Genomic DNA, 27,296 nt, shown 5'->3' on the forward strand with positions numbered 1-27,296 from the left:
ATGGTTATTGTGTCATATGCCTCCCCCTTTCCAGAAGTCTGCATTCAATCCTTGTCAAAGTAAAATCATGTAAATTTACTTTTGCACCATAAGACATGATTTATTTAATGCTGTTTTGCTACTAATTATATTGGATTAATTAATTTATTCAAGTTTTTTTAAAGTGCAAAATATAACATGTGCTGTTCTGTTTGCATGCTCAGAGAAAGAAAAGAACACGGACATATAAAGTAATCTTTTAGCTTAAAGTGCTTAAATGTCAATATCTTCAGACGCGGTGGTAAGCGATTATGCACAAATAAGCCCTCAGTAAACGGAAGTCTTTGATAAAACACCTTTTTGTCAGACATTCCTTTAACTTTTAAATGTGACGTTACATTTAAATTAGCTCGGTGTCAAATTAGGTCCCCCCAAAATCAAAAGCAAATCTACGCCCTTGATCCAGTATCATCATTTGATGAGTAGGCTATTTATAGTAGTGCAGCCTATTACTAATATAAAAAAAAACTAAAACCATCCTCTAGCTAAGCAATGTGCATTTCCACTAAATCGGTTAGGAACTTTACAAAGTGCGTAAAGTAATATTCATGAGACAATCTTTGCCAGAGATAGGATTGGTAAAACCCTGTCGGGGAAGCCCAATAGGTGCATCATCTGCTGCGCATGCGCGTGCCTAGAGAGCGCACAGAAAGTTTGCAATGGAGAGTTTTCCTTCAGTGTACAGAGAGCATTAACGGGACGCCCAGTCGTCCAGTGAGTGTTTGCCGTTTGTTTTATACTCATAGACACGCGTGAGAATTTCTCACAGTGGTCAGGAAATATTTTATAGCTCTTTTATTTTGTTCAATTGGATTACATGCGCATACGAAGAAAAACGTAAGTACTGTTTTATTTATCCTCGCCTCTTTCTGTTGCACTGTACACCAGTCTGAGCTTCTTTTCAAATTAGTTATTTAAAGTGAAGTCTTGAAATGAGCATTTTACTTTTTTCCTCTGTTGTACACGCTCTTTGTCATTTAGATTAAACAGGAATATAAGGTAAACACACGTTACACTTTCTTCACGTTTGCGAAATAAAACTTTTATTCTTCTTGTATGTACTGGAGATTAAATACGTTAATTTCCTTGACTTTTCCTAAAAGCAAACAAATGTTCTTATACATCGAAGACGCAGCTTAACTTCAGTGACAACTTTACTACATTTCATTAAGTTACGCTTTAAGAAATGTAAATACAACCGATCTGCCTTTGTAGAAGGTATGACATAAGCTATGACTTTGAGCCATTATTTGGACTTTCCGTTCTGATAATTTATTATTTTTCCCCTAAATGTTATGTGTAATGAAGGTTGATAGAGCGCACTCAGGTGGTTTTGAAGAGAATTAAAAGGGTGCCTGTTCAAACTGTACGCTTTCCATAGAATCCACAGAAGAATTTCACATTTGCTTCATTAATGTGAAAAGGCCTCTTACATTCGGTTTAAAACACCTCAGAATGTACCTCAAGAAGTTTGTTGAAAGTATAAAAATGTGAGCATAGATGGAAACCATGAAGGTTAAATCTAAAATAGTTTTGTTTGATAAACAGTTTTAGTTCTTAGATCCTTTCAATCACATTCTTTCATCTGTTTGAACTTTGATTACTTGCAGTCTTAAATGTGGGAGGAAAAAAATAAAAACACAAACACATGGTTTCCAGTTGCAGCGTGCTCATGTTTTTGGCAGCACAACCTCTTGTTTGCTCTGCCAGTAATTCAGAAACTGTGTCAGCTTCGCTTTCCCCTTTTTTTTCTGTCATTGTCCTGTGGCCTCATTCGCATTAATTAACTGGACTGCAGGAGGAACATCACGTAGTGTGTGTGTGTGTGTAGATGCTCTGAGCACAACACATGTGGCAGGAGTTTCTTGGAGGAGGAAGAAAATGCAGTGCTTGAGCACTCTCACGTGCTGGGAAATCTCAACACCCTGGACCAATATGAAAGTGTAACCTCAGGTTAAATGCTTTACTGCCTTCAGCACAGTACAGCTCACATACACATTACAGACACCCTTATGTTAATTGATTGAATTATGTTAATTGAAGTGCTGCCAGGTGCCTGACCCCATAGTAGGGTTGCCTTGTGGCTGTAAAGAACCTCACTCTATGTTGATTCATGCTTGTGTGCATGATGTCATCTTATTAACACTGATCTGTGATGATGACACTGATTTGTGTAACCAGGGTAATAACACCCAGTCTCTGATTGCATCCTTTTGGCATTGTGATCAGGTTGGTTTGGGTTAGGTCTTGGCTTGGATTTGGTTTTGCTTCAATACAAGAAGATTTCAGGGTAGTTTTTCCAAGTAATTTTTAGGATACGCATTCTTGTTTAGTCTTTTTTTCGTGAAATGAACTTTCTTTTCAGTCATCAGAGGATATTGGAGAGCAAACTCTTTTCAACTTTATTGATATTAAGAAATGTTTCCTAAACACCTAATATTACAATGATTTGAGAAGGACATGGAAGAGCAAAGTAATGATGCTTAAATTATTGTTTCAGTCTAACGCTCTTGTGTTCAACCCTAGGTAAAAATTCATGAGGAACTAGCAGAGTGGACATTGTCTTTTTTCACCTGTGGATTATCATCTTCAACATTTCATGGAAGATACCTTGACACCCAGAAACAGGAAGTGAGATTCATGGCCACCATCTCCATTCCGTCACCCCCGATTCCCCCTCCTCCACCGCCACCTCCTCCTCCTCCACTGCCCCCTCCTGCTTCAGCCAGTGGTCTGACCCGCGTTGACTCTGGCCGTAAACACCGTCTTCGAAATCTCAACTGGGAGCGGATCCCTAAAGAACGCATAGAGGGCCGTAATAATGTGTGGAGTGGCTCACTGGATGAGGACAGTGAACTCACCATTGACTTGAACTCTCTAGATGAACTTTTTGGGCAAAAAGAGGGTAAAAAGCCAGAGCGGGCCAATGGCTTTCGGCGTAGTTTGTTGCGGTGCAGATCTCCACAAGAGATTAGTATGGACAAAGTAAGCACACATTTCTCAATACCTATGGAAGATGCTTGCGATATACAAACTACATATTTTAACATAAACCATTTCCCAAGCTCTGTTTGATTATTCTGGTTCAGATCATTTTCAGTCTTTGTGTTAAAATGGACAACAATGAGTGCAACAATTGAATAGAAAACAGATGTTTATAAAAGTTAAAACCTTATAAAAACTTTTTGATAAAAACTTTTTGAACTTTAACTTATATTTTAGCTAGTTTACCCCAAAAATGAAAATTCTGTTATGTAGTTTCAGTCCCCTGAGACCTTTGTCTTCAGAACACAAATTAGGATATTTTAGGTGAAATCCAAGAGCTCCCGCTTCCTTCATAGACAGCAATGGTTCTGAGATGTTCAAAGTCTTGAAAAGGAACTAAAAAACATTGCATGCAAGCATCGTATTGCCTGTAGTAAATGCGCCCCCTAATCTTTTAGAGTTTTTTTAGTGCACAAAAGTGTTTTTGGCGCTTCATATGATTACAGGTGAACCATTGAAGTCCCATGGAATATTTTGACAATTTTTGGTTCCTTTTTTGACCTTTGAAAGTCTCTGGACCACTGCTGTATATCAGGAATAAGGGAGCTCTCAGATTTCACCTAAAATATCTTTATAATTTGTTACATAGATGAAGGAACATTTCAAGGGATTGGAACAACAGGAGGGGGAAGCCATTAATAACAGAAATTACTTTTTTTTTTTTTTAGGAACTCCTTACAGAGGCACAATATTAATATTTAATAGCAGTGGTTGGCTAAATAAATATATTTGGAAATCGTTTATACTTTATTTTATTGCTTTTTTAAAGGATTAACTGCATCCTAATCAATTATTTTTATTTAAGATTGCTTTATTTAGCTTCTTTATTTTTCCATTTAAGCTGTCACTTTTGCCAGTAGTTTGGGTTTGTGAGCTCATAATTTTTTTTTGTGTTTGCAGGTTACGCTGCTTGACTCGAAACGCAGTATGAATGTCGGAATATTTCTACGGCAGTTGAAAATGTAAGCTTTTATTTTAAGTGAATCGCGTATGATTGTTTTATTAGACAGGCCATTTCATTTTATTCGTGCGTGGTCACTTATCTTCATTAGCAAAAATAATTGCTGAATATGTTGCGTCCATTTATTATATACCATATTTATTATATTCAAAGACTTTAGATATACAAAGACAGTTAAATCTCATTACTACGAATTGGAAAATGGCTGCCAGAATAAAGTCAAATTATCCAGCTGTTAAGCTTTATAGTCTAGCAGTTCTTTGGGGGAGATCTGTACAGATTCACATGTCGTTTGGTAACTACTATGTGCTTGTGTTGAGTTTCGACAATAGAAAGGATTTCAAAACGCATACTATTACATATCATGTGCTTTTAGTGTTGACCACAAGTCTTTGCTGAAGGTTCTGTTCTTCCTGTGTTTTAACTGTCCTCGGGTTACCATTGAAACAGTCGTAAAGGAGATTTGTTTCATGCCAAACATTGTGCATGTGTAGTAGTTGGAGCAAAATGGAAATGACAAGTTTTAAACATAATTTGTGTTTAAGCGCAACAAAAAATGGGACTGGGCGCTGATTTGAAATGAGTTCAACAAGCGGTTTTTGAGATTTCAGGATTCCCCTATTCACTTGGACTGGATGAACTGCCTGGAGGCGTTGCAAGTGAATGGATTTGTTTTCAAAGGGAGTTTGTTGTATCACATATAGATTAGTTTTATATTTGCACCCTCTGTAATGGCTGCTCTAAAACAAGGGCTGTTATTTAGTCCCATTTGTTTCAAACAGGACATGAAGGTGTCTTAGATGGAGCATATTAACACTTTAGATGGTCAGTAGCTTCATAATGTGTTTATTTTTGAGCTACTGATTGCCCTCAGATGGAGGATAGATGTGTGAATGAACAGGGCCCCTGGGGGCAGATGACAAGTGTTGAGAAGATGCCGTCCAGTCAGAACAGCTGGGTTTGACGATCAGTGAAGATGGGCAAAGGTCACACCTGCTTTGAGCCCAAATGAACCTTAATGAGAAATGGAACCTGATCTATGCAAGAACTTCTTTTCCAAGTCTGAGATTCTGATTCAGGTGTTTCAAATGAAAAGCTATCCTTTTCTGAAAGCACAGCAGACAGGAAATCATAAGCTATTAATCATTATACATCCCTTTCAATGCAGTGGCCTTTGTTTTATAAAAAAAGCTTTGAGATTTCATGTCAGCACTTGCTTTGAGTAAATATATGGGTGCAGCAGGGCCCGCTTGTATTAAAAGCTCTTCCATGAAGCTGATATCTGTCAGAACATGTGAAGGAATTACGAAGTGCTCACACAGAAAAACCATTTCCCTGACTGTTTGACTTCACAATAGCACCCACTTTTGAAGTGTAGGTGTACACCTCCATGGCCAAAGCAGATCTTTGTTCCTTAGACCCTTTACCTTTTCATTATTTTATTTTTAACTCTGCAAGAATACTGTGAGAGCCTTCAATACACTCCGCAATGAACAATTACAGGTCATAAAAATAAAAAAGCCTACACCAGTGTGGTCTTGTAAATCTCTTTTGATACGAGCAGGGGAAACAGCTGTGGGCTTGTGTCCGTCATTATGGCTAAAAAAACCAAGTAAAACTGGATTGACAAGCAACTATGACGTTATTTGGGTCGAGAGGAGTCGTTTACTGCAGAGATTGTGCTGTTTATCAGTTTGCCAAAACTTTAAATTAATAATAATTAGATGAGTTTAACTATTTTAAAATGCAGAATATTTTAGAAGTATAATGATAATTTAGGCAATATAAATGTTAATGTTAGGCTTACATGCTAAAATTGCTGAAATCTAAAAAAAAAATACATAGCAAAGTCATGTGTGTCTGAATTCACAGTATTTATAAAACCATAAACAAAAATTTCTGTATGTGTATAAACTAATATCAAAGGCTATAGAATAAATAAAGACATGTCACTCAAATAGTTCTGAATGGTGAAAGGTGTAATGGTCAATGTGGTAAATGAAGCCCTGCCTACTAGCACAGGAGCCAATCATCAATCGCTGTAGACTGACATTTCTCTTCAGGGTATTTATGACAGGTTTTTTTGTGGTCAAAAAACCTGCATATCTCAGTGACTACTTGCTTCACAGACATAAAAAATATATCCACATAAAGCTTGAAATCTGTACTTTTAAATGAATCAAATGCCCTTGAAACAAAACGTTTTTTAACCTGTATGTAACAAACGCGAGGTACAGTTTGTCCTGTTAAACGCACATTCCATGACAGCAAATGAAGAGTCTCTGTAATTTCTGGAGGAGATTTGATAACAACATCAAGTTGTGAATTACTACAGAAGACTATCGCTATGAGACCATCATTATCTAGAATATGATAATGTGTAAAACGGCCATAAATGAGGTTGGTGTCGTGATCTTGTTCCTTTCGAGTTTGTATGTGCATTAGCTTGGGCAACCTGAAAAAATGCAGATTTTGTTTGATTAGAACGTTTAGAAATGAGACTTGTGAGACAGCTGTTGATTAATTCTATTGGTGATTTCAAATATGTAATGTTATCGTAAGCTTGGCAAATAGTTTGTAGAATTTGATGCTTCCCTGTTCAGCCTGAGAGATGTTTCAAAGATGGCCGCTGAGTGAAATGACTTGCCTTTAAGGGACTTTGCTACTGTTTAACATTGATGGCGTACTCGCACTATAGACCGTTGCCTTGAACTGGGCTAAAGCACGCTTGTCCCCACTCCCGTCCCCCCTGACGGCCCACACTTGCATTACTTTCGGGCCTGGGTACGCTTACGTCATCGATGCTGCGCTGTTCAGTAAGAACTCTCGCTCAGCACAGTGGTGATTTCTTTAGTTATATCGTTTAAGTCGTTTGGGATGCGGTGACACACGATCAAATATTTTGTCCAACAGATCAGCCACTTTTGACGCTCTTAAACAATCATTAAGTCCACGTGCTGCAGGAATTATGAGGTTTGCTGAAGGTGCAGCTGTCGTGCAGTGAGGGGTTTGCATCTATAATAAACTCCGACAGTTTGCATTCATTGAACAGTAAGAATGATTAATAAATCCATATGAAACAGACCCTTAAAAGTCACGTCTCTCTTTCAGTTTCGGGCTGAGGCGCGTTTTACACACAAGCGTACGGCGCCAAAGCCCAAGTGAACCGCGCTGTGGCCCACCTCTTCTAACCGTGCCAGGGCTGGCCAAGTGAACTGTGCCTAAGCCCGATTCAGAGCACTCACACTTATCAAACGATCCGGGAAACGGGCCTGGGCACTGTTCGGATAGCATAGTAGGCCCTGAAACTTTAAAGTGCATACATGAGACCACGTGACTGCAGTGTTATCTGAGGATTCAAAGTAAAAAGTGCATCCCCTTAACTCAAACTCTATTATAACTGATACTAAGGTTTGTAATACAGACTACTTGGAAAAAAATGCTTCAAAGTGATGTCATATTTTTCATTGTTTCCTTTTCTTCCACTTCTCAGTGCTGCTATTGAAATGGTAGAGGATGTGAGACGGGGAGCTGCAGAGCGTTATGGAGCTGAGAAACTGGCAGAACTTTGCAAGCTGCTGCCTGATAATGAAGAGGTATCGTGTGGCTACACTTCACAGAAACGTACACGTCTATCCTTCCACACTTCAGTCTGTTTTATATTTGAAAGAGTTAGATGTGATGGTGCTTGTTTGATCTTTTTTTTTTTACCCCATATGGTCTCCTGTTTCAGTTTCTGATTATTAGAAATGAAATACGTTTGCCACAGTGATGAAGAGATTTCAGTCTTAAAGTTACTTGCCTTAGAAATAATCTTAAAATTTTGGACACTGAAGGAAAAATATAAGTAAAGCACAATAAAAAAAGAATTTTTCCAAAACAAACGGCCTACAAACATCCATTGGTCTAGGGTTATGTTGGTGAGTTTTCCTCTGAAGCTTTTGCCTTTCATGTGGAAACCATTTCCAGTTCATTTCTTGTTTTCAGTCCATTGAGGTCAGATGTTTGCAAGTAAAAACTTGAATGAACTGGGGCTGCTTCTTGTGTTATTAAGAAATTATTTACAAAATCTAAGCAACACTCAAGGTGTGTGTATCTTTCATATTTTTTTTTTATCTTCTGGAAAACAACATCACCATGAGTACATATGAATACATATGAGATAATGTACAGCTAGGTGGTTGTTATTGTAGAATAAAGCCCAACAGGCTTATAAACAGTAGTTTAAAACTTTACACTAGTGTATTTTTGTTTTAAAACATTGTTTTAGAATGAAAACACTCCTCGTTCATTTTTATTTTAGAAAAAATAATCTCTGTGTCCAAACTTTGCAACCTAAAATGCATGATACCTTGATGACCTCTCACTGGGCATATGAATATTTTGCTGGCACTCATTCTCATAGTGTACCAGTTGGTTAATGGTCATGGTCATATGAAAAAGGCTTGACAAATTTGTATTCAAGGGTCTGCATTTGATCCATCCACACTAAAATAGAATGGCATGTTCAAATGAAAACTGAGCTTTCAGTGTTTTTCGCAGGTTAAAGATGGTGGAGGAGTGTGCACGAGGCGTTACCATAACTTGACTTGTACATTTTAAAATCAACACACTAGTGTAGATGGTGCCTAATGCCCTGGTCAGAATACATGATTTTGTCACTATTTCAGCAGAATTTTCCTTTATCTGCGGGTGTTGCCGTTAATCAGTGAGTCAGGTAATCAAATTAGCTGCATGTTTACCTATGGGTGAGTCTCGGGTGAATAAGATAAGTGTTTTAAAGCAATTTTTTTTGACAGACTGGCACAATAATGCAGACATCTCCACTCATTATTATTCTCTGGAAACATGTTTAGTGCTGCTAATACATTGTAAAAGCCTGTCTTGCTTATTCAAACTACTTGATTAAACAAATTAAAATTGACTGGCTGAAAAGTTTAGGAACCTCTATATTGGATAACTAACCAACAAAAAATACATTAAGATTAGGATAAAAATTATCCCAAAATACCGAATTATAACGAAATTAATTTTAATATAAGATAAGAAAAATATTTCCAATAATTTAAAATACATTTTTTCCAAGAAAAATATACTAGTTATATTTTAGTTTGAGCCGTCCACTACTCAACTGTGCAAGTGGATGATTTGTTTCACTCCCTGGACAATAAGGAATTAATTAACGCTTCTCTGTAATTGTTGTATCACAAACCTCTGTCATATATTTGCTAATTTTTTATCATTATTTTAAAGATTATGTCTTGAGCATCTGATTCTTCCTTGGTGCTAATGTGCTTTCGTTTTCTGTCTAACTCGTGGCAAGTTCAGGCAAGGGAGTGCTTAATAAGCAACCCAGTGCTGGAAAATATACATTTAGATTTAAAAGAAAATATCTTATTATTAAAAAGGAAATATAAGTTTAACCTTATCAATGTCATAACTTCTGCTCTTAAATAGTATTGCCTAGTACTTAGCAAACATGAGTATTTATTCAGATTGACATAAGATTCAAATTATTGAATTAAATAAGATAAGGAATATTGTTATAGCAGAACTTGTTATGTGAAATAACCCTCGTCATAAACATCACAGGATGACTGATCGTGAAGGAACGTGTAGTCTGGCACATTTGTTACCGACGACAAGTCAAGATTTTATCAAGACAAAATCGCAAAATCTAACTCTAAATCAAACTAAGTCACTATGACTTTCGTAACCGGCAATAAAAGTCATGCGATCTGATCAGAGCTTAAGGGGCCAATCACACACTATATGTCTAAAATGCAAGACACAGCATTCAATGCTTTAATATTTTGTTTTTTTTTAAGTGCAACTTAGAGCACAAAGATATACAGTTTTCTTCTTATTGGTCCACATTCTGTTTTTAATAAGTCCCAGACTGGACTTTATTTGCTACAAAACTAAACAATTAGACACACAACATCTGAGCTGCACTAAATTGTTACCTCATTAATCAAACAAAGCTAACAAAACAAAATGGCGAAATGTAGCCTACACTAACTTAGTCACAAAATGGTGCCATATAAAGAATAGCGACATGACAGATAAGCATAGAAATAAGAATATGAGTGTATTCACTCTGCATCAATGGTCAAGACTATTTGTAGTATCAGCATTAGCTTGTGTTATCACTTTCAGAGATCATTATCTGGGAACAACATACCTTGAAATGTCATGTTTGACCAATCAAAATCAAGTATTCCAGAGAGCTGTGTAATAATGCCTGCTATAGCATCACTCAGAGTGCATTGTGTACTATCGTTTTGTTATGAATTTACAATCAGAGTAAGATTGCTAGACTGTTACTAGTAGATGTTACATTTTGCTGCTAGTGAGATTCAACTTTTCCTAAAGGTCATGCTGGGGCCACTAACCATTAAATATCACTGAACACTCCTAAAGCTGAACAGAATAGCGCTACTATTCTGCATACCCCACAGCCCATTTATCAGCTTGGTTTAAAAGAAAAGACAGCACTGATTGAGCTAGAGAGAATGTGTTTCACTTGACCCAGTAATTTACTTGACAACTAAACAGCACTGTGAAATCCAGTAAGAAACATCTGTTACACAATTTAAACTAACATGTGAAACATTTCACAACAACTCTAAGGGTATTAGATTTTTTTTTTTTACACATCACAACTACTACAATGGTTTTACTATAGTAATCATTTAATCTATTGGCAGAAATGTAGGATATTAATAACAAGTTTTGTCCTTTTAGTAAATTCATTTGTTATATGAAATGAGTAATGTAATAATAGCTTATTATATTTTGTTTCTTGGTCAAGTGTGAAAGTTTGTGTAAAATATATTATTGTTTTTCCATGTGCCATAGAAACCATAACATTATTTTATGATTACGACTACAAATGTATAAGATGAGGCTATAATTTTTCTTAATGAAAGTAAGCTACTTTTGTGGATGGATGGATAGATGATAGATGGATAGAAGTGTTTATGTTCAAAGAGTGTGTGTTTCGGCTAAATGCTTTTAACATGCAAGTACACGAAATGTAGTATCAAATATAAGAAATGTTTTCTATTTGTAGGAATGTACTTCATACTGTCATGCTACCATAATCGCATTGCAATTTCTGCATTAAACAATACATATTTGGCATATGTTAATTTTTATATCCATAAAATCACTGACACAATCTCGGCACATGCAGCAGACATGCAAAGTATGCATTGCACTGTAGTTATTAGGAATGCTCCGATCAATCGGTCGAAAGTTGGTATCAGCCGATAATCACATTTCATGACTTGATCGTTACTCGCCAATCTGGCAATCGCATGAACCGATCACAGGTGTTTGTTTAGGAGTTTACAAGCAGAGGAAAATGCATATGCGCTGCCAAATATTATACATGGCCTACAGCAATTATGCCACGTGAGGAGTTAAATGATGTGTGGGATCGTGAGCGATCGTTGCGCTCGCGTCACAGCAGCTAAAATGTATACAGATGCAGTGCGACCTGTTCATACAGTCTATTGACTGTTTATATATGGAGCCAGATCAATCTAAAAATAATACATTTACAAAATAAAAATTATACATCCACAACACAATTCCCATTTACAAAATGCAATTTGAAAGTTCAAAACACGATGCACAAATTTAATTCATTAATTTAAAAAAGATTTAAAAAAATACACAAGTAAAATTTGTAAATATAAAAAAATATGCAAATTCAAAACATAAATGAAAAATACACAAATCCAATAAAAAAATCAAAACATGATTCAAAAATGCACAAATCGAATTCAAAAAATTAAGAAAAGATTATAAAAATACACAAATCCAATTCGTAAATTCAAAACACGATTCATAAATGTGCAAATACAATTCGTAAATTCAAAACTGTTCATAAATACATAAATTTTATTTATTTTCTGGAAATATTTATGATTTTTACTGGTGAATTCACGAATTGTTAACAGATGTACAAATTGCAGTTTGTAAATGTGAATTGTGCTATGCTTGTATGAATTTTATTTTGTAAATGCATTATTTTTGAGACTGATCTGGCTCCATGTTTATACAGTCTAAAGCTGCTTTTGGCTATGACATGTTTACACATAAATGGTTATACTAGATGTGTTTAAGGTATTATATGCAGCATCCTTAATTTATTTTCTTAAGTAAGGTGAGATCTACTCTTAAAGTTCATACTTAGAGGAAAAATGTGCTTAATGCATTATAAAGCTTAAAGCATTAGAATCAATACTCTGTATCGGCCGATCACCATGATAAGGAATCAGTACTCAATTACGGCTGCAAAAATCCTGATCGGAGCATCCCTAGTAGTAATCAATATACTTTACACTAAAAAAAGTTAATTGCATTTAACAATATTCTTTCCAGACAGAAAAACTTTCCTAAAATTTTAATTGGATGTTGTTTCATGTAAAATAAAGTGCATTCTATATAGTATGTAACATGCAACTTTAAACATCAGATATTTAAACTTTGTGTTTGTATTTTCTTCTGCTCAGGAGGCCAGAGTCAAAAAGTTCAATGGTGACCGTAGTTTACTAGCAGAGCCAGATCTCTTCATTCTCTTGCTGGTGGAGATACCCAGGTAAGAGCTCATGACTAAATACTCTTACTCTTTCTGTCTTTCATTGACCTCTGATTAATCGTCTCTTCCTCTCATCATCATCATGTGCAGCTTTCGCATGCGCCTGGACGTCATGATTCTCCAGCAGGAGTTTGACCCAGCTGTAACCTCTCTCTGTGTGGCGGCCAGATGTCTGCGGGAGGCAGCTCGAGGTAAATAGTCATTGAACTTCCTCTCTCCTGGATTTGTTTGGACCTGTACAGCCCTGAAAGCTGTAGCTCACCCCCTAAATCAAGCTCACATGTGAGCCACAGCATATCACAGACCTTTTTTATGGAGGCTTGCTCTGATATTTAATAGTGTAATTGGAAGCTGATGGAGAGTCTCATTGATTTGCTTTGTACTTGATGCTCGTGTGTTGTTTGTGCAGAGCTGCTGAGCTGCCCTGAGCTCCACTACATCCTGAGACTGGTGCTCAAAGCAGGAAACTACATGAACGCTGTAAGTGCTTTATCTGAACGACACATCTATCGTGTTTATCTGTTTTGGATTTTAAAAAATAATACTAACGTTTTGTGCTCGCAGGGTGGTTACGCTGGAAATGCTGCTGGATTCCGAATTTCTTCTTTACTCAAACTGGCCGACACCAAAGCCAACAAACCAGGCATGAACCTCCTCCATTTTGTTGCCATGGTAAGTGCTTCAGGAACTTCACTTAAAATGATGGACAGCAGGTTTGTTTGTAGGACATATAGTAAATGTAACAGCTGTGGTCATCTTTAGGAATGGAATCTTGAGGTTTCTAGATGAGTTTTGTAGTTTTTAATACAATGGGATTTTGTTTTTCACACTATAGGAAGTTGTGAAGAAGGATAAAGATTTGCTGATGTTTTCCAGTCGCTTAAGTCATGTCAGTCCAGCTTCAAGGTCAGAATTTTTATGTTTTTATTATTATTTTTATATATTTTATTTAAGTTTACATCTAATGTGACCTTTTATTTGTGTTGTTGTCATATTTTTAATTCTATTGTATAATGTTTGTTTTAATGCTGTCAAAAGATTAACTGCAATTAAACACATCCAAGATAAAAGTTTATTTACATAATACATGTCTGCACTTTTTATTTGTGTATATAACTGTAAATACATACAGATATTGTACATAAAATAAAAAATATACAAAAGAAACAAGTACATTTATTTTTATACATACTGATGTGATATTGCTCATATATTATATTATATTATATTATATTATATTATATTATATTATATTATATTATATTATATTATATTATATTATATTATAATATATTATATATAAATATAAACAAACATTTTATACAGTATAGTCATGCATATATTTATATACAAGAAATTAAACGCGGTACACAACTTAACGTAAATTTTAATATCTTTTTGGATGTGATTTATGGTTTAACAGCACTAGTTTATCAAGAAACTGCTGTTTGTCAATTATTTATACAGGGTCCCCGCGGGGTCTTAAAGTATTAAAAAGTCTTAAATTAAAAAATCTAAATTTATGGCTTTAAAAAGTCTTAAATTTGCTGTTCTAGGTCTTAAATATTTTTGTACAGGTCTTATTTTTGCGATGTCCATGTAACGCTACATCTAATGCTCACTTATATTCTTTTTGTTGTTGCTTGGTTTTTGGGGTGTTGTAGTTCTTTATTTCACTAGTCCAATTGTAATTTGCGGTATTACAACTACAAAAAAGTCAACTTGCAATAGCCAATCAACTGTCTGATATTAAACTCAGTGTGCGCGGCGAATGCGGTCGCTGTGTTTGCGGAAGTTTGCTTTGAGTGCGCGCGACATGATTTTGGCTGGCAGAGTATGCCGTTATTTCACTGACAAATGTCGCAAGCGCAGTTTTATAAGTTGGGAGCGCTGTAATACGAGAGAGCCGGTTTCCTTTGTTCATGGACAAAACTGCTTGCGACCTCTCAAAACACTGGCTGCTCACATGCGACTGATCTGCTCTCGCTCCATCGGACTCCTTTCGGGCTTTTCCAGCGATGCTTCAGCATACTGTAGTATTAAGAATAGTAAACTGATAAAATGAAATACAGTGTAGTTTTACTGTAGTAAAGTGTGTTGAGTTGTAGAAAAATATTCCCTATATTGTAAAAAAATAAAAATAAAGCACTGGGTAGTTTGTTTTTAATACACTTGTTGTGTTACCACCGCAACTATAGTATTACCACAACAGAGTAATTGAAGTACTTTACTGAACTTCACAAAACACTGTACAGCAGAGACTAGTTAACTTTATTTTAGTGATAAAATGGGATTGATAGTGGGATTTATTTGACGTGTCAAGTATAAAAGCCTTAATCCGTTTCGTGAGTTGTGCGATGCGGTGCCAGGTGAAAGTATAAATCTGCATTAAGATGTTTGTTTTTTCTGTAGTTCAATGGTGCATTTAACCTGACTTTACTACTGTTCAATTTAAATAACTTTATTTTACCCCTAATTTTGTGCTTTTACATTTTCTCTCGCGTGTTTTTGACATTGTGATATAGGTCTTAAATTTAATACTTAATGGTCTTAAAAAGGTCTTAAAAGGTCTTAAATTTGACATTATGATATCTGCAGAGACCCTGTTATAGAATATGTATTATCAAGGTTGTCATGAACATAGCCAATGGAGCTGATTTGGCATAAATAAATAAATAAATAAATAAATAAATAAATAAATAAATAAATAAATAAATAAATAAATAAATAAGCAAATAAATTTAGTTATTTAATATAGAAAATTAATGTGAAACTATTTTGATTTAAATAAAGCACATTGTTGCATTTTCACATTTTAATACCAAAAATAGCCTTAAATTTAGGGAACAATTCACACAAAACTGAAAACTGTCATCATTTTCTCACCCTTTACATGTTCCAAACCTGTTCTGTTGTACACAAAAGTAGTAGTTTTGAAGAAAGCTGAAAATCTGTAACCGTTGACTTCCATAGGATTTGTTTGTTCTGCTATGAAAGTCAATGTAACCAGTATCCAACTTTCTTGAAAATTAATTTTCCTTTGTGTTTTCATCAGAAAAAAAAAAACTTATAAAGCAGAGATGCCCAAAATTTGGCTCATGTTCAAATTTAAGAGTGAGAATGGGCCCTTCATAAGAAAAAGTGTGGGCACCCCTGCCATAAAGGAACCATTTGAGGTTGAGAATGGGGAGTAAATATTTGTTTTTGCATGATCTACATACATCTTTAATAAGATAAAATAAGAAATCTTGTAGCTGTACAATGTGATGTATTTTACATCAAAATACCGGTTATTGTGTTATTTTATTTATTAATAACAAAACGGCCATTAAAATCATTTAGGGTTTTTCTTCTCGGGGTGTCAAACCATTTAAATTCCTGCCCACAGCAGGAAGAATACAAGATACTAGACTTTATATTGACTTTACTTAAAGAAGTTGCTCCAAAATATCAGTATTGCAATAACATCCTTGTAGATTATTATCTTGTTCATGTATTATTTATTATTTTGTTTTATCACTAAAAACCAATGTATTAAAGATTATTTAATTGTTAAAGTTATTCATAGACTTTATATTTATAAACATCCATTAAAGCTGATATGCCAGTAAACGGTAAACCCACTCTCTCTCCCTGTCTCTGGTCAGGCTGTCAGAAGAGTCTGTGGTAGAAGATTTTTCTCGACTACAAAGCAGAGTAGCTGATCTCAGAGTCCGAGCTCAGGCAGACGCTGAAATCGAGCAGCAGACAAGAACATTTCTCCAGGTACATACCTGTCCAGATCATTCTCAGATGTTGAAGCGCCTGTTTGGCATTCATGTTGATCATTTCTTTGTTTAGGATGCAGAGGTTAGGCTGAAGGAAGCTCAGAATGAGCTGGAAAGTTTACAGCAGAGCAGTGAAGCTCTTGTGGAGTTTTTCTGTGAGGATGACAAGACCTTTAAACTGGAGGAAGCCTGTCATATCTTCCACTGTTTCTGTCACAGATTCCAAAGAGCTGTACAGGTGAGTGGCTTTGTGATGTTTACTAAACATTTTACATTGCAACAAATAAAAAATGAGAATCACTTTTTTTATTCAAGCAGTTATTCTGATGTTAAATGTAACTTACAGTATAAATAGCGTAAAATTTTGTAAAACCTTCTTACAGATATTGACCTTAAACCAAGTTATAGATAACAATCTGCGCTCGCAGGAATCCGCAGATTTTAGCCCATCGAGTCTATTTATTGTGTAAATGTATGTAAATTTATATTTATTCAGTTTTTAAATTAATTTCACAAATATTATTGTGATCTAATAATATTAATATAAAAATGTTCATATGATATATGTACAATATAGTTTATAAAGTAATTTTTTTTTTCTCCTAGCAGAGATATTATATAAGATACTTGGTTTGTTTACCAAATAAGTGGATCTAATTGAATTTGTATTGTAAACATACATTTAATATATTCATTTTTAGTTATGATACTCCTAAAATCATTCCACAAAAATAGTCTGGCCCTAGTTATAGGGTAACAAATATGTTAACCAATATCCAGCTACAGTAAAGTATGTGATTAATATGCACTATGTACTTGCACATGTTAATATTCAAGAATTTTGAAGTGTGACAAATGTAGATTTTAGTCTTTACTAATATTTTAAGTGCACACATTAGAGCAGTCACGATATTGTAGAAACAACAAGTGTATTATAGCAACTATGACAGTTTTATTTCACTGTCTCGCACAATTCTGTCCATTACCTAAAAAAAATGCATTGGGAGGCAGTGTTTTGAGCTTTATGCCTCATTTACACTAGCAGCGTCTTAGTAGCTGCCTGTCGCTCTGGGTGGCGACCTGCTTCATATGCAAGTCTGTGTAGGTATAAACAGCAGGAATACAACCGGCCTCTCAGGGAACTGAAGGAGCATCACGTTAACTCTACTGGTGCTCCTACTGGCTGTCGCTCAAGAAAGTCGCTCTTACTTTGCATAAAGTTGAAGGATTCTCAACTTTGTCACGTCGCCCATCTGGTCACCAACGGTCAATGTCCCTCATGTAGATGGAGGCTGTCGGAAGTCGCTCGCTCTCCGTTAAAATAAGCCATTGCTTATCGTTTTGCTGCTGCAAGTCACTCGTAGTGTGAATGAGGCTTTAGGCCTGTTTGATGTTGGGATGTCTGTTTTGTGCATCTTTACACTTTTTTCAATATTCTGGATTGTGAACAGAAGAGTGTGTTTTCACCTGGTAAAACCCCATTTTTTGGAAGTCTTCGCATATAAGTTGTGAACTCTTAGGAATTCTCTTATTGACAGTTACCGTTAACTGAAAGTAAAGATTTTGTTTCACTATCACTATATCACTATCAAATTCTTTTAAATGTTGTTTTTTTATATATAAAACAATTTTGCTGTCAGCAAAGCCTTTTCAGCAGGGGACTCAAAATCAAAATAGTCAGGGGGCCATATCAGTGACTGACAATTCATAGGAGGGCCATTTAACATTCAAGCACAAGAAAAAGTGGAAACCTGATGAAGTTGATGCACTCAGACCTTCTTCCCCAGAGTATCAAAGCTCCTTCTTTTTGATTCTTGTTGTAAATATTAAAGGGGTAGTTTAAATTGCTATGAAAATACTACAATTTACTAAAAGGCATAAAAATAATTATCATTATTTCCCAATCAATTGTTGCTTAACCTAAAGTTTAACAGATAGTGTAAGACAGCAGAAAAAGTTAGGGTAACTTTGTTGACTTTACTGGCAATTGTTCTTCTCAATCATTCTTTTTTGTAAAACTACAACAAAGAGGGTAAAAGTATGTATATGTTCACATTTACTTAAACATGTTCAATTCAGCCTGCTGTAAAAGTTTACCAGTGCACATTTTTATACAAATCTTAATATGCTTATTGGGAAGATCTATTAATGAGACCATTTGAATCGAATATTAGCAAAATGATCATATTTACACCACCAGCATAACGTGTAAGTCATTAAGAGGAGTTTCTACAACAAAATACAGGCGGTATAAAACTGATTATAATCAAATGACATTTGAATATTCACAAAAATACAGCTTTAGTTAAAATAGAGCATTTGTTGACATTTATTTCAACATTTAAATCAGCTCCAGAAATAATATGAATGTGCGTTACTCTCGACAGCATGCTGAGAGAAACCGAAAGTAACCCAAATATATAGTAAAGTATTTTAAATGTCTAGTAGGTGGGTGGTCAAAACGACAAGTGGCTGTATGCAACTGAGCAGCTATGAGAGTGATTAAAAATATATATGTTTTGTCGGGCGGTGGGCCTGTGGGCCAGCAGTTTGAGACCCCTGCTTTACAGTATTTCCTTTATTCTGAACTGATTATATAATTAGCTTTAAAATTCTAGTGCTATATTATATTATATTATATTATATTATATTATATTATATTATATTATATTATATTATATTATATTATTAAATATAAATATATTATTAAATATAAATATATTATTAAATAAAACCTACTATAATGACATTCATCAATGTGTAAACAACATTTACATTTACATTTAGTCATTTAGCAGACGCTTTTATCCAAAGCAACTTACAAATGAGGACAAGGAAGCAATTTACACAACTATAAGAGCAACAATGAATAGGTGCTTTAGGAAAGTTTCAGGTGTGTAAAGTCTAAGAAGGAAAGCATTAGTAATGTAAGTATTATTATTATTATTTTTTTTTGAGTACAGTTATTGGTATAACTAGAGAGGCAATTGCAGATTAGGAAGGAAAGTGGAGACTAAATAGTTGAGTTTTTAGTCGTTTCTTAAAGACAACAAGTGACTCTGTCGTTCTGATGCAGTTAGGGAGTTCATTCCACCAACTGGGCAGATTGGTGGAATGAACTCCCTATCTAAGTTAATTACAATTACATATATACATACAAAACATGCCTAAGTTAATTTATTTAAAGCTAAATGTATCTCTTGTTTGATACAAATATTTAAATACTCTTGTTTTTTTTGACAAAACAATAGAATTGTATGTTTTATAGGGCACATTTGCATCAATTATGTATTAATAACATTTTAAAAGCAACAATATAGTAGTAGTGCAACAACAGAGCTTTTAAATAAGTACTTAAATCTGGATTAAAGTAGTAATAAAAAAGTAAGGTGATAATACCTCACATCATACTGCAAACTCCCCAGGATAACTCCAATAGCCCTAGCACACATCCGCATGTTAGGTTTGAAATGGTTCCTTCAAACCAATTTACTAAAATGCTTATTGAAACTAACTTATAGTTGTTCTAAAACATACGACTTCATTTTTGTTTCTAGGAGAACACAGAAAGGGAGCTACAAGAGCAGCGTCGTGTGGCTCGTGAGCGTGAGAATGTGGAGAAGCGTCGTTCTCTGGCTCTCTGCACCGGTCTGGAAGCAGAACGCGACTCTGACGACTTGGAGCATGCATTGCAGAGGAGTTTAAGTTACACGGGGAGCCGCCGCAGCTTGCGTAGGCTCTCGCAGTACTTCCAGCGCTCCGAGGAGAGAAATCTGAAATCTGACAGCCAACACCCAGACTCGAACCTTCATCTTGAAAGATCGAGTAGAGACTCGGAGCTTAAAAGACATTCGTTACAAAAGAATGAGGCCAAGTCTGAGGGCAAAGAACAAGGGATGAAAATGGTCAAACAAGCTCTGTGTTTAATCACAGATTCTATGTGTGGCCTTCAACAAGATGCAACGGCTCCACCAAACACCATGAAAAGCCATTCTGGATTGAATACAAGGACTGTCCCCAGTGATAACGCTTTTGTTGCTTTAGGAAAAACAAGTATCGCATCACATCAGCAGGGGGCAGTGAATGTCTTGCCGCTCACAGGACTATCCCCTAACAAAGTTTTGAAAGTTGAGAAACAGGTTCAACACACCTCTGAAAGGCTGACGCAGATCGCAGCAGATGGCTCGGAGGATTCTGAGAAGAACAATTGTGTGAATGGCAAAGAGTGTCTATCTCAAAAGGCAGTAACACCACAGACAAAATCCAAAAAGGCCACCAATCTGGAGAGAGAGACATGGAAGAGTGCGTCCTCCCCTCCTGAAGCTAGTCCACCTCTTGTGCAGGAGACTAGTAGCCCGGAAAGAGAAAATGTTTACCGGGTTGGAGAGACACTGGAGTGCCACACACTTGTAAAAGGCTTACGCTCCTATGAGAGCCTTTCACCAACCGTGACACGGCCTGCCACCAACCACTGCTCCAAATGGAAAAAAGAGCGGGAAGCCGAGGAGCGAGAAGGCGCTAGCTCACCGCATACGAAGGATGATTCCCGTCTGGTAAAATCACCCACTCGAGGACCCACCAAAAGACTTCTGGTGCCCCGAGGAGGACCTTCCAACAGCAGTGGAATTCCAAGAGTACGCACAAAGTCAGAACCGACTTCTTCTGATGCTTTATCAGCTAGCCACATATCCCGAGCTTCGCCTGTACGCACCACGGCAATACGCACATCGCTAATGACACGCTTCGCTGGTGGACAAAATGAACTTAAACCTAACCGGCAGAAGGTAAACACCCAAGCTGAAACGGGCAAGCAAAAAGGCAATAGTGCTGAGAAGCTAAACCAAGACAAGGACAAGGGTCGCGAACAATTCGTGAGGGGCTCTCCGCTTCGTGTGCCCAAACGGTTGGCACCCAACTCTGAATCCCAAACCTCCCACACCATACATAGTCCAACCACTGCTACAACTGCAAAGACAATCCGCACGGCCATCATTAGTGCAGCCAAAGCCAAGAGCCCTGGCACCAGAATCCCAGGCCTCAAAATTCCCAGAGCGACCACTCAACCATCATGGAGATAACTCCTGGTTTATTTCCGATTTAGAGTAGCGGTCAAATCTTTGGATTAAGGAGCGTGGTGCATAAGGAAGTAAGTTAATATATATTGAGTGGACTTTCATTCGTGTACGTCAAGATGTTTGTGTGAATGGTCAGCTCAAACTGTTGTCCCCTCGCAAAATAGCTCTAAATAAAGGAGCCATTCATCTGGTCGGCCCAGGATGGACGGTTTTGCAGGCCACTGTAATAGATCTGAGCAGAATGACCGCTACTTTCTCCACTGATTCGGGTCACTTTGAGTTTGGACTCTGTTGTGAGAGTCTGATCCAGCACTGTCTTCCGCTACACCTCTACCTCTGAACACTCAAGTGCCCTGTGCTGGTTACAGTGCACATTAGAAGAGTTCCTGCCAGAACTTTCTCTCAATTCATGTTTTGTTTGCAATATCAGAATCTATATATTAGTAATGATGGGGATGAAACCTCGTAAATCAATGGTCAAATTGGTTTGCCCTGTTGCAGGTACAAAATACTGATGTCAGTGAAAATCCTCTGTAATATTTCAAGATCCCAAAGCAAACATGTTGAAGTAATGTTGTTTGTGAGAGAAATGTCTATTTGTATGTTGGGTTCTTTTGACTTTGATGCACTTTACAGATGAAAGAGAGATTTAATGCTGGCAGAAACAGTCTCTGTGTTAATCTGCAAAACTTTTGTGTGTTTACATGTAAATGAAATGTTAAATTAACAATCAAAATCACAGTTTTCCTTTGTAAAATTTGTATATTGTAAATAAGGAGATTTTGAAATAAAGAATGAATTGTTACTGTTCCTACTCCTGTAAATCTGTGGTAGACTGTTTCAGTCTTTCAGTCTGATGCTTCTGGCACTAATATTTTCAGGCTACAGCCTACAAATCGTTAAATAATAGCAAATGAAGTCTGGTTGATTATACATTTTTAGGATTCTCAACAGTGGAAATCATCCTAAATGGGTAAACAGAGTGCAGGGAATGGGAGAGTACCACAAATCATTTTTTTGCATTTCAATTAGCTCAAATAACAAAAGAAAAACTCCAATACTATTTTTACAACTTTCAGAAAATGGAAAAAAAGAAGAGAGAGTGATGTCAAATTTAATGACACTCATCAGCACTAGATTAGAAACGCCTCCAATAAATGTTCGCTAGTTTTTTTGTAATTTGATTAAGATAAAAACTACAGCATTATAAACTCTTAAATCCTTCAAAGTTTGTAATATTTACATTTAAAGAAGCTGATGATTATTAAATACATCATCATCTTCTTTTGAAAAGGATCCATATAATAAAAAAAAACATTTATTTGTAAACAAGCATCACAAGATGTGTCTATTTAAATTTATTTTTTATTTTTTTGGAAAAATTCATTTTATTACAGTCAATACAAAAAAAACTGTACAATACTTTTAAAAACTCAAAATAGGTTCTTACAATTAAACATATGACACAGACTGAAAAAAGCATTTACAAACACGATTCAACCCTAATTCCTTACATTTACATTATAATAAAATACTCAATTACCGCAAAAAATAACATCTCCTCAACATCTCCTTCTTGAGCATAAAACATTTCTACAGCACCATTTAAATTTAAAGAATGATAAATCATTCATAGCTTTGAAAAAAGAATAGTTTGGGATTACTCTTGCTTTAATTAATAAAAGATTAATAAAAGACATCAATACATCTTGACAAGAAATAACTTCAGTCTTATTTTTCCTACTCACATAAGTTGCTATTTTTGCACGACCGAAAATCAAATTAAACAATTGTCACTCAGAAGCTTTTCTCCTAACATATTTACACCCACAAATAAACATCTGCGTTGAAAACAAAACTCATTTAAAGATTTTTAAAAACATCAAATAAAGGTCTTAGTCAATAACAATTCATAAATGCATGGAATGTTGTTTTTCTTTCAGTACAAAAAGGACAATGAGGACTAATCTCAGGATTTATTACAGAGATAAAAGCATGCATAGCTATCACATCATGTAAAATTTGCCATTGAATATCACGCTCTCTCTCTTAAGTAAGAACGGTGGCTTATATAGTGCTGAGTGTCAATGTTGAAGGGGAGTTCACTTACTAAGTGGCCATTTCCCCATCTGACATTTATAGACCTTTTAAAATGTAAACTCAAAAACACAAAGCTGAAACCGACACCTGTGATTGTGGATGCAGCATTTACATAAGCAAACACAAGTCATTACGAATACAACTGTAAAACCAGCTGTGACAACTGCATTTGTCAACCATTATTAATTTATTGAGACTGAAGCAGTGGCGTAGCGGACGGGCCCCGCCATTAGGGGGCCCCGCGTCGTCGCGATTTTCAATAATTAAAATCCACCGGCAACCGCAATAATCAAACTTTTGGGAACAACTGTGGTCGGAACCAAAGTTCACACGTCTGTGTTCTCTGAACACCTCTCAAGCGGTGGACTACTTCATTCTGATTGCTTGCCGCCAATGTTGCCAACTTAGCGACTTTGTCACTAGATTTAGCGACTTTTCAGACCCCCCTAGCGACAAATCTAGCGACTTTTTTGTGTGTTATTGGAGATTTTTAGACTGTCATTTGTCCATACTGTACCGTCCCTACTCTTCTCAACGAGCTGCGTGTGATGCCGCCGGCCCCTCCCCCTCCCCCGCCTCACAGCCCCGTCAGGCGGCCCAGTCAGTCCTCGTACAGCAGCCTCTCCCACCTGCAGCCCGAGAACAGATCACCCCTCTGCGTATCGACGACAAATGATTTAGGACAGGCAGTGTGAAGGTATTTCCCTTGTACAGTCAAATCAATCTACTTCTACTTTATTTTAACAATTTAATTGGACCGTTTATTGTTTTCTTGTTCACAATCACAGATATTTTAGTGACAGTTTCTGAACTTGTCTGAGTTTATTACATATGAGAGATTACTGCACATTCACTACACATCTATAATGACATGCTGTATTCAAACAGAAATAAATTTAGTTAAATAAACATGCATATATAAAGTGTAGTGCAATTATAAATACCCCTTTATTAACCATAGGCTGTTAAACAAACAGAAACGGTAAAACGTGATGACGTCAGTGATATGCAAATTGGCGTATGACGTATCCCCCCTTCTTCATCAGGGGGCCCCGTCAGCGATCCCTGCAGGGGGGCCTCCGCATTTTGCGTTACGCCACTGGACTGAAGTAATTTACCCTATTGATTTACACAGTCATTTAAACGATGACAGATTAAAAAGTTGCTTGTGTAATCTTAAAAGAGGGGCTACATCATGAAGCAACTTTTCCTCTGTCCAGAGACTGTAAAATCATAACATGCAGCCAAAATCCCTTTTAAAGTCCCCTTTAGGTGTATCTATATAGTCTTTATATAGCATATTTGAATCAAAATCTACAAAGTTGACTGTGTCTGGACCAATTTTTGTTCTTGGGGAAAAAACTAATAAATCTACTGCAATTCAAAAATAATTCTTCTTATGCGGGTGAAAATTCTGAACAAAAATTCTGTCTTGAAACACTGTGGGCTGATAAACACTTATCTAGTCTACTTCTATATATGGTGCAGTTGATAGATTACTGTTGCCTCAACAACCAGTTGAGATATCAGATACAGTTACTGCCAAAAATTGATGAAAATTGTTTATATTATCTATTAAATTTCCTATTAATTGTATTTTTCACGTCCACCCCTACCCGAACCCTAAGACTAACCATCACAGTAAAACAGTAGTTGTACTGAGTATTATTTATGTTATTTATTAAATTACCCAATAAATTGTATTTTAAAAAAATCTATCCCAACCCTAAACCCAACCATCAGTACTGAAAAATATGAATTATTGTTGTACAGTGTCACAAAAATGATGTTATTGATGTGCGTATAAACAGTTGTATCCTATGTAGTCTTTACCGCTTACTGCTCTTCATTTGAATTCCTAAATGCAATTAGCATTAGCAATCTGCAGCAAATTTATAAATACCTTCCCCCACTCTGTTCCACCTTTGTATAGATCTGCAACGGGGGTTTTATGTATGTTGTTTGCAGTGTGTTATTAAATATACTAGCAGTAGCAAGTCTAAATACTTGCTCTGCACCAATAATCAGAGCAGCAGCAGCGTAGCAGGTGTATGACATCAAGAACAAACACATGATCAGTGCCATATTTGTTTACATACTAAACCTCTCTGAATGTTCAATTTGAATATGAAAACATATAATAAAGAAGGACAATGCAACAGTAAAGAAAGAGCATTCACTTTTGTTCCAAGATGGTGGTGATGTGACAGTCACATATTTGATTCCCTATTGTTCTCAATCGGTCAACATTAAAATGAGAAGGTCAGGGAGGGCAAATGAACCAGAAAGTCCTGAAACTCTCTCTTACTTTCAGTCCTCATTAACAGCTCATTGTTTTGTGGCCCTCGGTTGCACTCAAAGGCCCCTAGACTCTCATCCCCATCTCTTGACACAGTCACTCCCAACTTGTAAACGTTGCCATGGTGATGCTTCAGGCATGGTCAAGAATCCGCAGCGGAACAGTGGGAGACGGGATGGGGGAAGATGCTGGCCTTGGGGTCTCAGTGGGAAAGATCCTTTTATAGGACATAATGACGCCAGAACTCTTGGGGAAGGCAATAAACGGCTGTTGTCTGTAGATCCGTGCACCTTCATGCCATTCATTGTGCGTTGCTGGTTTGATCCATCTATCTAGTCACAACTGGAATATAATAGGCCTTCAGGCGTCAGATGTGAGGCTCAAGTTAAGCATGTCCAATATGTTATTTTGCTCAACGTGTCACTAAAAGTGACTGAAGTGAATTCCTGGTGCACGTCACATTACTATGACAACCTTCACGGTGTCAACTGGCTTACTCTAATTTGGAAGGTTAAGTCATGTGAACCACATTGTGCAATACAGCATTGCAAATGCTGCACTGTGTTGTATACTGCATATTGTAATAATATCATTAAGTGTATAAGGATTCTTAGAAAACTGCCTTTGATTATCATAAACAATCAGGATTATTACAACAGGTTTGTAGACTGGAGAAAGGGGCAGTTCCCTTTTTCTCAAAACGTAGACCTTTCTGAAGTTATTCGCCTCATTTTCTATTTAACTATGAGGTTTAAATACTGCTTAAATACTTGAGAGGTCATCATAATCACACTTTTTAATGCACCAGAAAAATTTCCCAAAGATTTAGAATAAAAAATATAAAAAAAACATTTAAATGTAGCACAAATGTATCACATCATATATCATTAGGCGGGAAAATGTAATCATTAAGGCTTTGAATTAAAAAAAGCCTATTAAGGCAAAGTAAATTGTCATTCATTAGGCAAAATCAATTTAATTCAATTCATCTTTATTTCTATTGCACTTTCACAATATAGATTGTGTCAAAGCAGCTTAACATAGAAGTTCTAATAAATTAAAACTGTCTCAGCCCAGTTTTTTAGAGTTTAGAGTTTAGTTCAGTTCATTGTGGTTTAATTTTCCCTGCTAAATGTCCAAACACTGAAGAGCAAACTTCACAGCTTTTTATTGGTCATTTTTTCCCTTTTAAGAATGAGGTCCGAGATTTAGAATAAAAGTTACTTGTAAAATGTTTTCTCTATTCAACAACACAGTAGGTCAGTAATGAGATGACTTCACTTACTTCAGTTTCTTTTCGGTCTTAAAGCCTTCTTCGATGAGTTATTTTTACAATTTATGATGCAATCAAAATAGGATGAACGAACTAATGTATGGTACAAATTCTGGACCTCTGTCA

At 36.1% G+C, this 27,296-nt stretch overlaps 1 protein-coding gene and 1 long non-coding RNA gene across 3 annotated transcripts in view; one reads left to right on the forward strand and one right to left on the reverse strand.

The window, feature by feature from the left end:
- Positions 1 to 715: 715 nt before the first annotated feature.
- fhdc2 (FH2 domain containing 2) lies at positions 716 to 22,322 on the forward strand. 2 transcript variants are annotated; one of them, XM_073921718.1, is made up of 12 exons: positions 716 to 1,992; positions 2,566 to 3,024; positions 3,985 to 4,046; positions 7,539 to 7,641; positions 12,571 to 12,656; positions 12,747 to 12,847; positions 13,066 to 13,136; positions 13,221 to 13,328; positions 13,492 to 13,562; positions 16,304 to 16,421; positions 16,497 to 16,661; positions 19,981 to 22,322. In XM_073921718.1, the coding sequence occupies exons 2-12, from the start codon at positions 2,680 to 2,682 to the stop codon at positions 21,499 to 21,501; spliced, it is 2,751 nt and encodes a 916-aa protein (XP_073777819.1). In that variant the 5' UTR covers positions 716 to 1,992; positions 2,566 to 2,679; the 3' UTR covers positions 21,502 to 22,322. The 2 variants fall into 2 exon arrangements, with proteins under 2 accessions (XP_073777819.1, XP_009306082.1); XM_009307807.4 differs by having other exon boundaries at positions 716 to 876.
- The window catches only part of LOC101882685 (uncharacterized), a 396,146-nt gene continuing 385,155 nt past the window's right edge, over positions 16,306 to 27,296 (reverse strand). Inside the window, exon 8 of the long non-coding RNA XR_012389663.1 lies at positions 16,306 to 16,317. This is a non-coding gene — a long non-coding RNA (uncharacterized lncRNA). The remainder of the gene's footprint in view (positions 16,318 to 27,296) is intronic.

This window comes from Danio rerio, chromosome 14 (genome assembly GCF_049306965.1).
Source record: "Danio rerio strain Tuebingen ecotype United States chromosome 14, GRCz12tu, whole genome shotgun sequence".
Lineage (NCBI taxonomy): Eukaryota > Metazoa > Chordata > Actinopteri > Cypriniformes > Danionidae > Danio > Danio rerio.